Source organism: Coregonus lavaretus, assembly GCF_964263955.1.
Source record: "Coregonus lavaretus genome assembly, contig: HAP1_SCAFFOLD_1307, whole genome shotgun sequence".
Lineage (NCBI taxonomy): Eukaryota > Metazoa > Chordata > Actinopteri > Salmoniformes > Salmonidae > Coregonus > Coregonus lavaretus.
This window is the reverse complement of record NW_028162648.1, coordinates 1-15,388: the sequence shown is the minus strand read 5'-3', so window position 1 is coordinate 15,388 and position 15,388 is coordinate 1. Positions and strand designations below refer to the sequence as shown.

Here is a 15,388-nt window from a genome sequence, read left to right as displayed (position 1 = left end):
CTGCAAAACGTTGTACTAGGGTGTATCCTACTGAACATGGCCCAGGTTTTTCAGTGCCCTGTGTGGAAGCTCTGTTACAGTACCTCTGTTCTCCTGTGGCAGGCTGCTGAAGAACCTGACCATGAAGACCTGCAGCTTGACTCCCAGCTCAGGACACTCTCCTACACTCTGGCCTGCAGTCCTGGAGATTGAGAGACATAACCCTCCTCAACATTTTGAGTGGAAGTCACTCTAAATAGGCCTAATTCACTACTTCATCACTAGCAGAAACTGCATCATCTATGTGTCTATAAATCAATATTGTGTTTTGCTGTTGTGCTGCTATGAGCGCTGGCTCACCTGTGAAAGAGGGAGCTTTCAGACATCACATCCATAAAAGGACCCACAATGAACTGAGGAACAAGGGGACAAAGGATAAGAAGATCTCTCATACACTAAACACCTACCGTCCCTCCTCATCTCACCCACCAAACCAAGAAACAAAACAACCACCAATCCACCACTCCTGAGAAGGAAGTAGCTGACTATTGGACAGTGCATACACTAATAACATAGAAAACGCCAGGGTAGTGGGTTCGATCCCCGGGACCACCCATACGTAAAAAATGTATGCACACATGACTGTAAGTCGCTTTGGATAAAAGCGTCTGCTAAATGGCATATTATATTATTATATTATAAAAGGGAAAACCTAGAATTTGGTCATTCTGGGTAGATGTTCTAACACTGATTGGCAAGTGCACCAGGTACCTGTGAGAAGGCCAGGGCGAAGGCAGGGCGTCGGACCACCTGGAGTACCAGGAGGTGACACACTCCCTCTCTCATGACGGACTTGTTCTCACTGTGGAACATACGTTGGTACACACCCAGCAGCCATGACGGGTGGAACAGACTGATGCCTGAGAGAAGACAGATGGACCATTGGTAGGCAGTATTTAGCAGGATTTTAAAAGGTTTGGGTTGTCACCTTATGGTTGACACAAACACACTCATCACCTTGACTATCATTCGCTGCTGTTTGGATCAAGGTATGGATTCTGTTGAGCACAGGGCGGACCACATGAATCTGGAAAGAAACAGAGGAAAGGTAATAGTTGTTTATGACGTTATAACGGTGTTATAAATGCATGTATAATGCATTATGAAGAGGGGTTTCATAGCAAGTGTTACCCATAATATTCCTTACCTGGTTCTCCTCCAGTGTCTCCATAACCAAGGCATAGTCCTCCCAGAACTCTCTGAGCAACTTGCTTCTGTCTGGGGCCCATCTGAATATGATCTCATCATCTGCAAAGGACTCACATAGTTACAACTAGGATAAACTATACTGTTACAACTAGGCTAAACTATACTGTTTTACAGACTTTAGTATTAATCTGTATAGTGAAGAAAATGGCTTCATATGAATAATATTATAATCAAGCTTGTCAGTCTGTCTGTCACATTTATTAGCATATTACCTTCAATTGACACTGAACTGCTTGGAAACTCGGCCGCCTCATCCTCCGACAGAGCGACACACCTTTTCAGCAGGTACAACGCCCGCTTCCGGGACACGTTGTCTTTGTGGGTCAGTCCATCTTGTAGAATCCTCCAGAACTGCAGAGAACGACGAGGGTCAGGTCGAGTATAGCTCAGACTTTGAGGAGGGGTGTGCAGCTGTAGTTTAGCAGGCGGGAAGAGATAGTCGGAGAGAGCTGTTAAACACAGCAAAGTGCGTTCTGTCACCACAGGTGAGTTCGTGTTTGAGCTGTCACTCTTGTGCCAGCTACACAGATCCTCTAAGATGAATTGGAGTGTACTCGCTATCCTCTCCTCGCTGTAGCAGTTGAGGAGAGTGAAAATAAGCCGAACGGTGATTTTGGACACCAGAGCATCCGATAACGTCTTTATACAGGACATGGCGGATGAGAGGATCGACGTGGTCAATTCTTCGTTGGATGAGAGAGTGGGTAGGATGACTGACATGGCTTCGATAGCCACGTCGATACCCAGCCGCCCCTCACCGGGAAGCTCTTCCTCCGTCTCCCCGTCTGGCAGCTGGAAGGATGGCAGGACAGTGCGGGCGACTCGCCCTGAAACTGCCGTGTCACACAGTGTGTTGATGCAGACAGAAAGAAGCCAGCACACAGCGTTGGTGATTTCACCCCTTCCATCTTGCACACTTTTACCATTGCATGCCATGTCTCCGTTCGAGACTTTCAAGAGAAGTGGTAAACATTGTGTCCAAATGATCGACTCAACCTTTCGTAGAAAGATGTCTCTTTTTGCAGTTGAAAAGGCAACTTTGTCGCCATCGTCAGATGTGTCCGACTGGGGTAGTTTACCAATCCCATCAATAAACGTTGTCAGTGCCTCTACTCTTTCTGTGTCCGGCCACAGATCACTTGGCCAGCACAACGTGTTAAACAAAGTATCCGGATCATGACAACTTGATAAAAGGGCATTTATTAAAATAGAAGACATTTCAAAAGCCTACTTCAACGTGTGTACGAAGATTCACAGATGCCCTCGTGTTTCTTGTCGGTATGTAAACTTCCTGATACGTCACTCACCGTTGCCAAACGCAACTCTCGCGATAGAGTTGCGTTTCTCATGCCAATAAAGCACTATGAATTTAATTGAAATAAAAACACTTTTTAGCAACCGAAAGCTTCAAACTAGCCCCACTGCACCATATTTGCAAATATGTATATAAATTAATGTGGCTCACTTAACCTGAGCAGTAGGAATGATTGTACTCTATACAACTCTCTCTATATATTTACCTGCAAGTGAAAAACTGTTTTTAATTTATTTCAAACAACCCTAATTTGAGACAGACCCGCAAGATTTGTCTGATCTCCACCACTGACCACTCACATAATTCCTATCAGATACAAAATCTTACCCAACCAACTCGATGATCCCCTCACTCTCTCTTGCTGTTTTATAGGCAGGTGCATTTGGTGCAACATGCAGGACAGTCAAACTGATTTTGTTGTGTGGTTGAGAGGAAGGGCAATTTCAGGAGTAGCAGTAAATGCATGGGTCACATGAAGCCCATGTGACCTGTTGAGATTCAGTGGATCTGGAGATACTTTTCAGCGTCAATGCATATAACAATATACACCAATAGAACGCACTAGAATAGTTGTGCCTTTCATTGGAAGGAGAGTGTTCTTGAGCAAATCAACAAAAACATTCAAAAACGGTCAAAATAACAGGCAAATAAACTGGGGAAATAATGTCAATATTTCCTTGGATTAGTATTAAGATCATACCATAGACCACTGGTATTCAAACTTTTTCAGCGGGAACCCCATTTTTTCTGACAATTTCTGGGGACCCAATTTTTTTCACATTCATTTCCTAATTACCTCACCCCATGCCAAATATAATGTCACGACCTTAAAATCGGTACATTAGATTTTTACATCAACAAATAACCTTCAATTCATTACATTTTAATATCTTATCAAATTGAAAAGAAACCAATAAATACATTTAATCAATCAAATGTAATTTTTCTAAATATCTTTCTCAAAAACGTTGTATATTTTCCCATACAATAACCCGTAAGTTTACATTTTTGTTTAGTTTGGCGACACCAGTGCAGTTCCCCCGCAACCCCACTAGGGGTCGCAACCGACTTTGAATACCACTGCCATAGACTGTATAGTATCACAATAAAGAGATCCTACCTTATCAGATCAGTATTTAGGCTTATTGTATCTAATCCAAAGTGCGCCAATTACACACTATAGTAACAAAGAAGCAATATAAAAAAGAGGTAACTGACCCCAATATGTGAGCTGAGCAACATAGAGAGTCTTTGTCATTGCTTAATTTATATAATAATTCCAGTGTATGCATGAAGACAATCACAGTAATAGTTCTAAGTACATAACTGTGCTGCTTATTAATAACATTATTAGAGCTATGGCAGACTTGTAATATCATAAAATATCAATTTGATTCTTAAGTATTATTGCGACAGAATTAGAACAAATATACACAATCGTGTACGTATGATGTTCATTTCAGAGCATTCTTTTTTTACAGACAAACTGACAAAGGAAACAAAAGTAAAATGTAGGATTAAAAATGGTGTTGGTTATTTTTATTAATGTAATGACGATACATTTAATTTACACAGGATGTCAACGTGCAGTAAAGTACTTTTCTTCACAACAGACCATAAAGTACTTGGATTCTGGAGGTACTGCCTGTTCAAACTATGCCACGATTCACACACACCAATTAAGAAACTAACTGAAGAAGAAATGCAATGGTCACCCCCATTTACATAAGGACTATACAGCTGTGTATAATTTACAGTTATTGATATGGTTACAATGTGTTAGTACCTAAAAGTAAAAAATATAGTAAAATAGTAGAAAATATAAGACAATTATGTACAAAGTCTCTAAAAAAGGTAAAACAAAAACAGTGTCAAACATGTTGAATAAATATGTAGAGTAGTTCTGTATTGGGATGACTATTGAAGGCGATGGCCTCCTTCCGTTTCACAATGAACGCTACCAATACCAATCAATGTCAGACTTCTTCTCTCCTCTTGAAAAGGTCCATAAAGTCGTCCAACATCTCTGTGCAGCCTCTCCCCTGTATCTGGGTCATACAGTAGAGCACAGGCTTGAAGAGGGGCATCCATGCTCCTTGATGTAACCAGGCCAGCACAGTACAGTACAGTTCGGCCCGGTACTGTGAAAAGGCTATTGGTGCTCTTTCATGTAACCAAGCCAGCACCGTACAGTTCGGAAAGGCCTGGTTCAGTAGTGTGAAAAGGGTATTGGTGTTCACAGAAAGGTATTGGTGCTCCTTGATGTAACTAGGCCAGCACAGTTCAGTTCGGCCAGGTAGTGTAAAAACATTATGTTCTACAGTTAGAACTCACGCTGCATGCAGCCACTCCCCTGTATCCTACAGTTTCATTGGAGGGGGATGTAGGTAGAGAATAGACTTGAAGAAGGACATTGGTCCTCTGTTGTTCTACAGTATAAACTCCAACAGCTGTTCGTCTCCGAGTAGATCCAGGGAGAGGCAGTTCATAGACCTGTGTCCATAGAAGCTGCCCTTAGCCGGGCAGTGGAGGGGGACGTAGTAGCCCCCGTTGTTACACCCTGGGGGGCTCTTAGCGTTACTCTGGGGGTCCGGGAGGGGCAGGCCGAAGGTGTAGCTGTGGGAGGAGTCAGTGGGGAGGGTCGTGCCGAGGGGGGCGGGAGGGGGGAAGAGGCGAACGTCATCCAGACTCTGGCTGTGGCGGTCCACGCAATGGGATCTCGTCTTCAGGATCTGCAATACAGAAAGAGAGAAAGTTTATGAAAGTGATAAGAGATAGAAGGAGAGGAAAACATGGAGTATCCTGAGAAAGGAGGAGGAGGAGGAAGAAGAAGAAGATAGGAGGAGGATAGGAGTCTTACCTGTCCCAGGGTATCTTTGCTGCGTAGTGTCACCAGATCTTCACCTCTGTCTACCTGATCCCCCTTTAATCCTGTTAAAATGACATCACTGTAGTCAGCTAGAGGCAGGTACGTGGACTCCATTTTACACTCACATTTAATTTCAGCAATGCAAGAATCTGAAATAATATCATAAAATTCCCATGCCACTAGGGGGCATATGAGACTACATTTTTAACGTTCTTTATGAACAATAGCTCATCTCTGCTAAAGTTTCAGTACAATTAGTTAAACTAGTAGCAGTAGTACTTTTCCACAAATATATGGGAAAAATGCAAGTTTTGGTAGTATGTTATTTAAAAACACTTCTCATGTCCTATAAGTTCTCAGTTGTTAAAATATTTAGAATGTAATGTGATAAGAACTCATGTGGCTTACAACCTCACCTTCACAATGAGTCTCTGAGGTGAGCATAGGACAATCAACCGACACGCCCTCAATCAGCTCAGCCAATCTCAGCAATTCCTCTGCGTCGTCCACGGAAACCTCTCCTGGACTGTCCACACTGGCCTGCTGGGTCTCTGAAGAGGAGAATCAGAATACTTAGTGGAAAAATACTTTTGAATGAACGATCAATGTCCGCAATAATATTCCACTTAGAATGAAGTGATATTTACACAGTGTATAAAACATTAGGAACACCTTTGTAATATTGAGTTACACCACCTTCCCCTTCTGTCCTCAGAACAGCCACAATTCGTCAGGGCATGGACTCTACAAGGTGTCGAAAGCGTTCCACAGGGATGCTGGCTCATGTTAACTCCAATGCTTCCCACAGTTGTGTCAAGTTGGCTGGTAGTGGATCTCTACTCCGAATAGCTCGTTCCAGCTCATCCCACAGATGCTCAATTGGATTGAGAACTGGTGACTGGGCAGGCCACTGCAGTAAGCTGAATTCACTGTCATGTTTGTGGAACCATTCCTGGGAAATCCTAGCCTTGTGGCATGGGGCATTATCCTGCTGAAAAAATCAATTTGCAGATGGATACACTGCTGCCATGAAGGAATGCACCTAAATTGGCAATGATGTTCAGATATTCTGTAGTATTCAAACTTCGCTCCACTTTTACCAAGGGGCCCAATGTGTGCCATGAAAACACCCCACACCATCACACCACCCCCACCAGCCTGTCATTTTGACACGCAGCATGATGGATACATGTGGTTTTCTCCATTCCCTAGTCCTCCCATCAGCGTGAAACAGCAGGAACCGGGATTCATCAGACCAGGCAATGTTTTTCTAATTCTCCAGTGTTTTCGTTCCTTAGCCCAATGCAACGGTAGTTTCTTGTTTTTTGCTGAAAGAAGTGGAACTCCGTAAGGTCGTCGGCTACCATACCCCATTTGTGTCAAGGTACGACGAGTTGTGCATTATTTTATGGGTCTTTGGGGACTAATGTTGTACTGGACTGTCAGTTGACTAACTGTGGCCCGGCTGTTGCTCTGCACAATGTGTCAGCCTCCTTTGTCCTCTTTCATCAATGACCAGTTTTCGGCCACTGGCCTGCCGTTGGCTGGATGTCCTTTGGGTGGTGGGACCATTCTTGATACATACGGGAAACTGTTAAGTGTGAAAAACCCAGCAGCGTTGCAGTTCTTGACACAAACCGGTGCGCCTGGTACCGACTACCATACCCCGTTCAAAGGCACTTAAATCTTTTGTCTTGCCCATTCACCCTCTGAATTGCACACATACACAATCCATGTCTCAATTATGTCAAGGCTTCAAAATCCTTCTTTAACCTGTTTCCTCCCCTTCATCTACACTGATTGAAGTGGATTTAACAGGTGACATCAATAAGGGATCATAGCTTTCACCTGGATTCACCTGGTCAATCTATGTCATGGAAAGTGTATTTGAATAACCACACTAACATACCATGTAGAATTAAGCAATATATTTGGCAAGCATTATAAGCAGTATTCTAGTGTGGATATTGGAACGTAGCCAAAGTTAACTGAACATGGAGTATTTATTCCATACCGCAGGTATGTGTGTGTGTATACTACCAGTCAAAAGTTTGGACACACCTACTCATTCAAGGGTTTTTCTTTATTTTTACTATTTTCTACATTGTAGAATAATAGTGAAGACCTCAAAAACTATGAAATAAAACATATGGAATCATGCAGTAACCAAAAAAGTGTTAAACAAATCAAAATATATTTCATATTTGAGATTCTTCAAATAACCACCCTTTGCCTTGATGACAGCTTTGCACACTTGGCATTCTCTCAACCAGCTTCACCTGGAATGCTTTTCCAACAGTCTTGAAGGCGTTCCCACATATGCTGAGCACTTGTTGGCTGCTTTTCCTTCACTCTGCCGTCCGACTCATCCCAAACCATCTCAATTGGGTTGAGGTCGGGGGATTGTGGAGGCCAGGTTATCTGATGCAGCACTCCATCACTCTCCTTCTTGGTAAAATAGCCCTTACACAGCCTGGAGGTGTGTTGGGATATTGTCCTGTTGAAGAACAAATGATAGCCCAAACCAGATGGGATGGCGTATCGCTGCAGAATGTTGTGGTAGCCATGCTGGTTAAGTGTGCCTTGAATTCTAAATAAATCACAAACAGTGTCACCAGCAAAGCACCCCCACACCATAACACCTCCTCCTCCATGCTTCACGGTGGGAACTACACATGCGGAGATCATCCGTTCACCCACACCGCGTCTCACAAAGACACGGCGGTTGGAACCAAAAATCTCCAATTTGGACTCCAGACCTAAGGACACATTTCCACCGGACTAATGTCCATTGCTCGGGTTTCTTGGCCCAAGCAGGTCTCTTCTTATTATTGGTGTCCTTTAGTAGTGGTTTCTTTGCAGCAATTCTACCATGAAGGCCTGATTCACACAGTCCCCTCTGAACAGTTGATGTTGAGATGTGTCTGTGACTTGAACTCTGTGAAGCACTTATTTGGCCTGTAATTTCTGAGGCTGGTAACTCTAATGAACTTATCCTCTGCAGCAGAGGTAAATCTGGGTCTTCCATTCCTGTGGCAGTCCTCATGAGAGCCCATTTCATCATAGCACTTGATGGTTTTTGCGACTGCACTTGAAGAAACTTTCAAAGTTCTTTAAATGTTCCGTATTGACTGACCTTCATGTCTTAAAGTAATGATGGACTGTCGTTTCTCTTTGCTTATTTGAGCTGTTCTTGCCATAATATGGACTTTGTCTTTTACCGAATAGGGCTATCTTCTGTATACCCCCCTAACTTGTCACAACACAACTGATTGGCTCAAACGCATTAAGAAGGAAAGAAAGTCCACAAATTAACTTTTAAGAAGGCACACCTGTTAATTGAAATGCATTCCAGGTGACTACCTCATGAAGCTGGTTGAGAGAATGCCAAGAGTGTGCAAAGCTGTCATCAAGGCAAAGGATGGCTACTTTGAAAAATCTCAAATATAAAATATATTTTGATTTGTTTAACACTTTTTTGGTTACTACATGATTCCATATGTGTTATTTCATAGTTTTGATGTCTTCACTATTCTTCTACAATGTAAAAAACTGTTCAAATAAAGAAAAACCCTTGAATTAGTAGGTGTGTCCAAACTTGACTGGTAGTGTATGTATGTGTGTGTGTGTGTGTGTGTGTGTGTATTACTTGAGTAACAGGGCAGCAGACCATAAACAGGTCATTCTGTGAGCTGTGGGAGGATGTGAGTAAAACATGTTTGCGTAATCTTTATCTTTCAAACTTCAACTTTGTGAAGATAAGATAGAGGATGAATGCTAGTAACACACTTCCAGAACACTGAATTCCTGAACAGTGACATCATCATGCTGCTGCTCCACTCCTTTTCAATTGATGACACTCACTCACCAAGTGACATGGCTGATTTTCTACACTTATCTTTATGCTGAGTGATTGTGACTAGTAGGGTGTACAATCAAAAACGCATATTTTGACCAATGGGTAAAATAATAATAATAATCCACTAAGAAAACCAATGGTCCAAACCTCATGTCATCATAATTCGTTGAAAAGTTATTGGAGTTTTTACCCTTGTAGGATGGTCAGAATTAGGGTGACTAAATCAATGGTCATAAATCAGGAGAATATCATGGAGTCAGCTAGGCTGGATGCTGTGAGAGAATTAAGGCTCCCAGACAGGTTTACCATTGAACTCTACAGACAGGCTTACCATTGAACTCTACAGACAGGCTTACCATTGAACTCTACAGACAGGCTTACCGTTGAACTCTACAGACAGGCTTACCGTTGAACTCTACAGACAGGCTTACCGTTGAACTCTACAGACAGGCTTACCATTGAACTCTACAGACAGGCTTACCATTGAACTCTACAGACAGGCTTACCATTGAACTCTACAGACAGGCTTACCATTGAACTCTACAGACAGGCTTACCATTGAACTCTACAGACAGGCTTACCATTGAACTATACAGACAGGCTTACCATTGAACTCTACAGACAGGCTTACCGTTGAACTCTACAGACAGGCTTACCATTGAACTCTACAGACAGGCTCACCATTGAACTCTACAGACAGGCTCACCATTGAACTCTACAGACAGGCTTACCATTGAACTCTACAGACAGGCTTACCATTGAACTCTACAGACAGGCTCACCATTGAACTCTACAGACAGGCTCACCATTGAACTCTACAGACAGGCTTACCATTGAACTCTACAGACAAGCTTACCATTGAACTCTACAGACAGGCTTACCATTGAACTCTACAGACAGGCTTACCATTGAACTCTACAGACAGCCATACCATTGAACTCTACAGACAGGCTTACCATTGAACTCTACAGACAGGCTTACCATTGAACTGGTCATCTTTCTTCTCAAATCCGCAGGACATAAAACGATTAATGTGAAGTTCTTGTTCTTTTTCAAAGATTTATCAGAAAAAAAGCATATCTCTGTGAAATGTCAAAGGAGCACTTTACATTTATTTCAGCTCATTATGTTAATTTTGCTTTTCGCGACCCGCGGAAATAACTTTGCAGACAACCACCACAAGATGTAAAATCCTCAAAAGTCTCTGTGAGAAAGCTGCACCGCTATGTCAACAGAGCTCGCTGCTTATTATCGGCTCTATTAGGTCACAAAATCTAACTTTTTGGGTATAATGTTAATGATATGTTAGAGAAAGACCCCACTGAACAATTCAGAACATGAAGAATCATATTTGTCTTGGTAAAATGTATTTTATAACATCAGGAAGTGAAATTTCATCACAAAAGCTTGTTTTCACCCACTCCGGGTAGAGTGGATGGATACCCTACATTGCGTAGGAGTGAGGCCGCCTGACCTAAGACAATGGATCAAGATACATCAGATACACACATTTCTGTCTTTCACTCACACACACACACACGCTTTGACTGTTACCTTAAACTCTAACCTCCTCTCCTCTCTCACCTTCCTCCTGCCACTCCTCTTCATCAGTGCGTGCTTTGCTGCCCGTGTCCACGCCCGAGGTGTGAGAACTCCCGTGACTCGCCGCCGAACTGAAACACTTCTCCATCCTCTTTCTCGCTCCCGTCTCCTCCTCCATGGACGCCATCTCCATGGACGCCATCTCCATGGAGATGCTGCTGTGTTGCCGTGTTGCATCGCGGTCTGCCTCGATGCCCGAGCTGGAGGTAGAGTGTCGGGACAGGCCGGGGCTGCCCCCCTCGCTGCCCCCTGGAGGGTCTAGATCCAGGTCATCACTGATGTACGACTCCCTGTAGCGCTTCTTCTCTGGAGGGGGGACAGAGAGGGGAGGAGGAGGATGTTCAAATGAAGCCATTAATTCATGGATAGGAGAGGAGAGGAGAGGAGAGGAGAGGAGAGGAGAGGAGAGGAGAGGAGAGGAGAGGAGAGGAGAGGAGAGGAGAGGAGAGGAGAGGAGAGACACTTTATTGTGGAAATTTGACTTTGGCTTCGAACAGATTAAAATGCAAACGTAATCAAGAACATTTGTTATTAGCATTGTGCTACTCGATAGATAACCATTAGGCCTCATCTCTAATCACTCTGAAATGCATTCCCCTCCCTCCTCTCTCCCTCCCTCCCTCCCTCCCTCCCTCCCTCCTCCCTCCCTCCCTCCTCCCTCCATCCCTCCCTCCCTCCCTCCTCCCCTCCATCCCCACTCACCCTCGCTGTCCTCCAGCTGTCGGAGGTGTTTGAGGGCAGGCTGTAGACTGAGGTAAAGGCGGTGGCTGTTGCTGAGGTGCAGGAGGAGGTGGCGTGAGCGGAACGGAGAGCCTGTGTAGTAGACCAGCTTCCTGGCCGACGGCAGACCATCTGGCTGGATCTCAAATTTCTTCCCCTGGAGGAACAGGAGAAGGAAGGGCAACATGATGAAATCATATGATTTATTTATTTGACCAGGTAGATTGAGTAAGAACACTAGGCTGCAGGTAGCCTAGCGGTTAAGAGCATTGGGCCAGTGACTGAAAGGTTGTAGGTTCGAATCCCCAAGCTAACTAGGTGAAAGATCTGTCTATGCCCTTGAGCAAGGCACTTAACCCTAATTGCTCCTGTGAGTCGCTCTGGATAAGTGTGTCTGCTAAATTACTAAAATGTCAATGTAAAATGTAACCCTGAGGAGATGAGGACATGATGGAATCATACACAGCTCAGTGTTATTAATACCCTCATTAAATAATCATTACAATACCACTTCATTTAAAAGACAATGGAAAGAGCATGACGCTAGTAACACCAAGGTTGTGGTTTCAATTCCCGCCGGGATTGCATACATACATACACCATAGACCTGCACTCACTGTACTGGAAGTCACTTTAGATAAGTTAATAGCATATAAAGTAGAGGGTACCAGGAAGGTGAGTCGTCCCACGTTGGACCAGGGGAAGTCATAGAGAAGCTGCCGAATGTTGTCCACCTCCTGGGGAAATGACACACACATTACACTGGGAAAGACATTGGTTACACTTCCGTTTAAAGGGTTTATTAGTAGCTTATGGATAGGGAATCATTAGTTCATATGTAGTAAATCATGAATAAACAGTTTTTAAAGTATGAACCAAACTCATTGGGTCAAATTGGGTGATCATCCTTTTGGTGTTTGCCAAATAGTGAGCTTCTGTTGAGGCAAATGGTTGGCTTTTGGCAGCATTCTGAGAGATTCATACTTTATTCCAGACAGTATCATGTAAAAAAAGTTTTTCTTGATAGGAAGATGTACAATCCAACATGTGTTTCTCTCCTTTTTCAGTGGGTCCATCTTGACCTAGATAAGACCAAGAGGCCATGAGCTCTGATAGGTCCTCACAGTCTACTGGGTGTTTATCACACACACACACACACACACACACACACACACACACACACACACACACACACACACGGTATCTCACGGTCTACTGGGTGTGTAATCACCTTAACCCTCCTAAATCACTACGGCCCCTAGATCCCTAACTAATCCTCCCAGTGTGTGTGTGTGTGTGTGTGTGTGTGTGTGTGTGTGTGTGTGTGTGTGTGTGTGTGTGTGTGTCTAATCCTCCCAGATGGCTTCTGATGGACAAATCAAAAGGCTGAGGTAGGTTGACACCCAGACCCTGGTTTTGTCCTAAATGGCACCCTAGTCCCTACTTAGTGCACTACTACCCATAGGGCTCTGGTCAAAAGTAGTGCACTATGTAGGGAATAGGGTACCATTATGACTCAGACCATATCCCGTGTTTTACTTCTGTTTCTAGATAACCTACAAATTCCTCACATGGTTGATGTAGAGGGCAAAGTAGGAGGAGGAGGAGGAGGAGGGATGGTTTGAGAGGAGGCAGGTTCACTCTGACACACGTAGACAGATGAGACACATATCCTCAAACACAGCGGCATTAAACCACACACACACACACCTGATAAAGCTGCATTCCTCTGAGGGTCAGCCCCAGCAGAGCTGTGCCTCTCTCTTCTTTCTTGTCCTGAGAGAAAGAAGGATTGAAGAAGGAGAATGAAGGATGAGATGTCAGTCAAGCATCTGAGCCCCCCAAGATAACAAGATAACAGGCAATACCACAGCTATATAACCCTAACCCAATCCCACCGCTATATAACCCTAACCCAATCCCACAGCTATATAACCCTAACCCAATCCCACCGCTATATAACCCTAACCCAATCCCACAGCTATATAACCCTAACCCAATCCCACAGCTATATAACCCTAACCCAATCCCACAGCTATATAACCCTAACCCAATCCCACAGCTATATAACCCTAACCCAATACCACAGCTATATAACCCTAACCCAATCCCACAGCTATATAACCCTAACCCAATCCCACAGCTATATAACCCTAACCCAATCCCACCGCTATATAACCCTAACCCAATCCCACAGCTATATAACCCTAACCCAATCCCACAGCTATATAACCCTAACCAAATCCCACAGCTATATAACCCTAACCCAATCCCACAGCTATATAACCCTAACCCAATCCCACAGCTATATAACCCTAACCCAATCCCACAGCTATATAACCCTAACCGAATCCCACAGCTATATAACCCTAACCCAATCTCACAGCCTAACCCCTCCACTGGGAACATTGCTTGAATCCCAAATGGCACCCTATTCCCTATTTAGTGCCCTACTTTTGACCAGGGCGCATGTAGTTCAGGTCAAAAGTAGTGCACTATACAGGGAATAGGGTACCATTTGGGTCCAGACATTGGGCTTGGCTCAGAGTAGAGTGGAGACGGAGAACGCAGACGAATATACTGTAACATTCTGTGTTACCTAATACAGCAGCCCCCCCCACCCCACACACCTTATTTAAACTGGATACATTCGTTTAAGAGTGACAATTCAAACATCAATGCAAATATCTCTGTTTAGACGTCTAATGTCTGCTATGGCTCTGTACCCTACACGTTGAAACTCCATATCTCTGTTTAGACGTCTAATGGAATTTCAACGTGTTCTGAGCTTCTGAGTCTGGTTGCTCTCTAGGTATCTTCCTTTTAGGGAAGTTTTCCTGCCACTGATCTCCTGTCTCTGTTTGGTCTTTGGGGTCTTAAGACATTTGAATGATTGCTTCACTCTGCTATGAGACGTCTGACTGACCTTCTGTAGCCTGTAGAAGGTGACGGGGACGTCCTCGAGACGACAGGCCTCTTTGATGAAGTGGAGTATCGCATCACGTGACGTCATGCCCCACAGCTCCTTGTGTACCTTGGGACCGTGACAGAGCAGGTAGTCCACCCCACGCTTCGCCACAATCTGAACATGGAGACAGAGTGAGAAAACACATTGGGTCAATATTACTGTAGAACAGGGGTCTACAACCTTTTCTAACGTGAGAGCTACTCTTCATTTTTTATAGCTTTCAAATAGGCACATTGTTCTCCTCTCTTCTACCCTGCAACTCTTCCGCGGGTCTGTGATGTACAAGAGATGTGTTTTCTGCCAATATACCTTGTAAAATAATGGTCCATCAAATTATTTTTTAGTATTTTCTGGAATTCTGTTTTCTCCCGTTTTATTTGTCCTGGTTTTGTGAGACAAACAACGACAAACAACAAAAATGCTCTGAGTCCATGTCAATGCTTAAATCACATCCGAAGACCATTTTTTTTTAGATCAGAAAAAAAATACTAACAAATGTAGATTTGTGTGTGTATTTCCCCTTTAATTGTGCATCTAGCGAGAGAGGAATGTGTCAGTGTAGCCATGTTGCTGCTGTTAGGACTACTGCTACAGCACACCCCATGGCACAGTTAGCAAAACAATGGCCACCCAATTCATACAAATAATAATGATATAGATCTGTCAGGTAAGCCTACTTTGCAGTTAACATTTAATTGAGAAGGTTTTTGGGGAAAGTATTTCTGCCTTCCACCCACAAGACGGTTATCGTTAGCGTCGCTAACTGGCTACATACTGAGTGATAGACAAACGCGTGCACCAAACAGA

At 43.7% G+C, this 15,388-nt stretch overlaps 2 protein-coding genes across 2 annotated transcripts in view; both read right to left on the bottom strand.

The window, feature by feature from the left end:
* The window catches only part of LOC311119067 (putative methyltransferase TARBP1), a 43,338-nt gene extending 40,830 nt beyond the window's left edge, over positions 1-2,508 (bottom strand). The window contains exons 1-6 of the mRNA XM_084193819.1: positions 1,461-2,508; positions 1,187-1,287; positions 997-1,066; positions 751-899; positions 340-392; positions 84-181 (exon numbers count right to left, since the gene is read on the bottom strand). Coding sequence (XP_084049945.1) covers positions 84-181; positions 340-392; positions 751-899; positions 997-1,066; positions 1,187-1,287; positions 1,461-2,466 — 1,477 coding nt within the window. The 5' untranslated portion in view covers positions 2,467-2,508. The remainder of the gene's footprint in view (positions 1-83; positions 182-339; positions 393-750; positions 900-996; positions 1,067-1,186; positions 1,288-1,460) is intronic.
* Positions 2,509-3,816: 1,308 nt separating this feature from the next.
* On the bottom strand, positions 3,817-14,695 carry LOC311119064 (FERM domain-containing protein 6-like; the record flags this gene model as incomplete). Its single annotated transcript, XM_084193816.1, has 8 exons — positions 3,817-5,295; positions 5,424-5,494; positions 5,849-5,983; positions 10,876-11,199; positions 11,596-11,770; positions 12,282-12,350; positions 13,324-13,389; positions 14,540-14,695. Coding segments are annotated over 8 exons (1,299 nt in total), but the record flags the coding sequence as incomplete, so codon positions are not given.
* Positions 14,696-15,388: the final 693 nt, after the last annotated feature.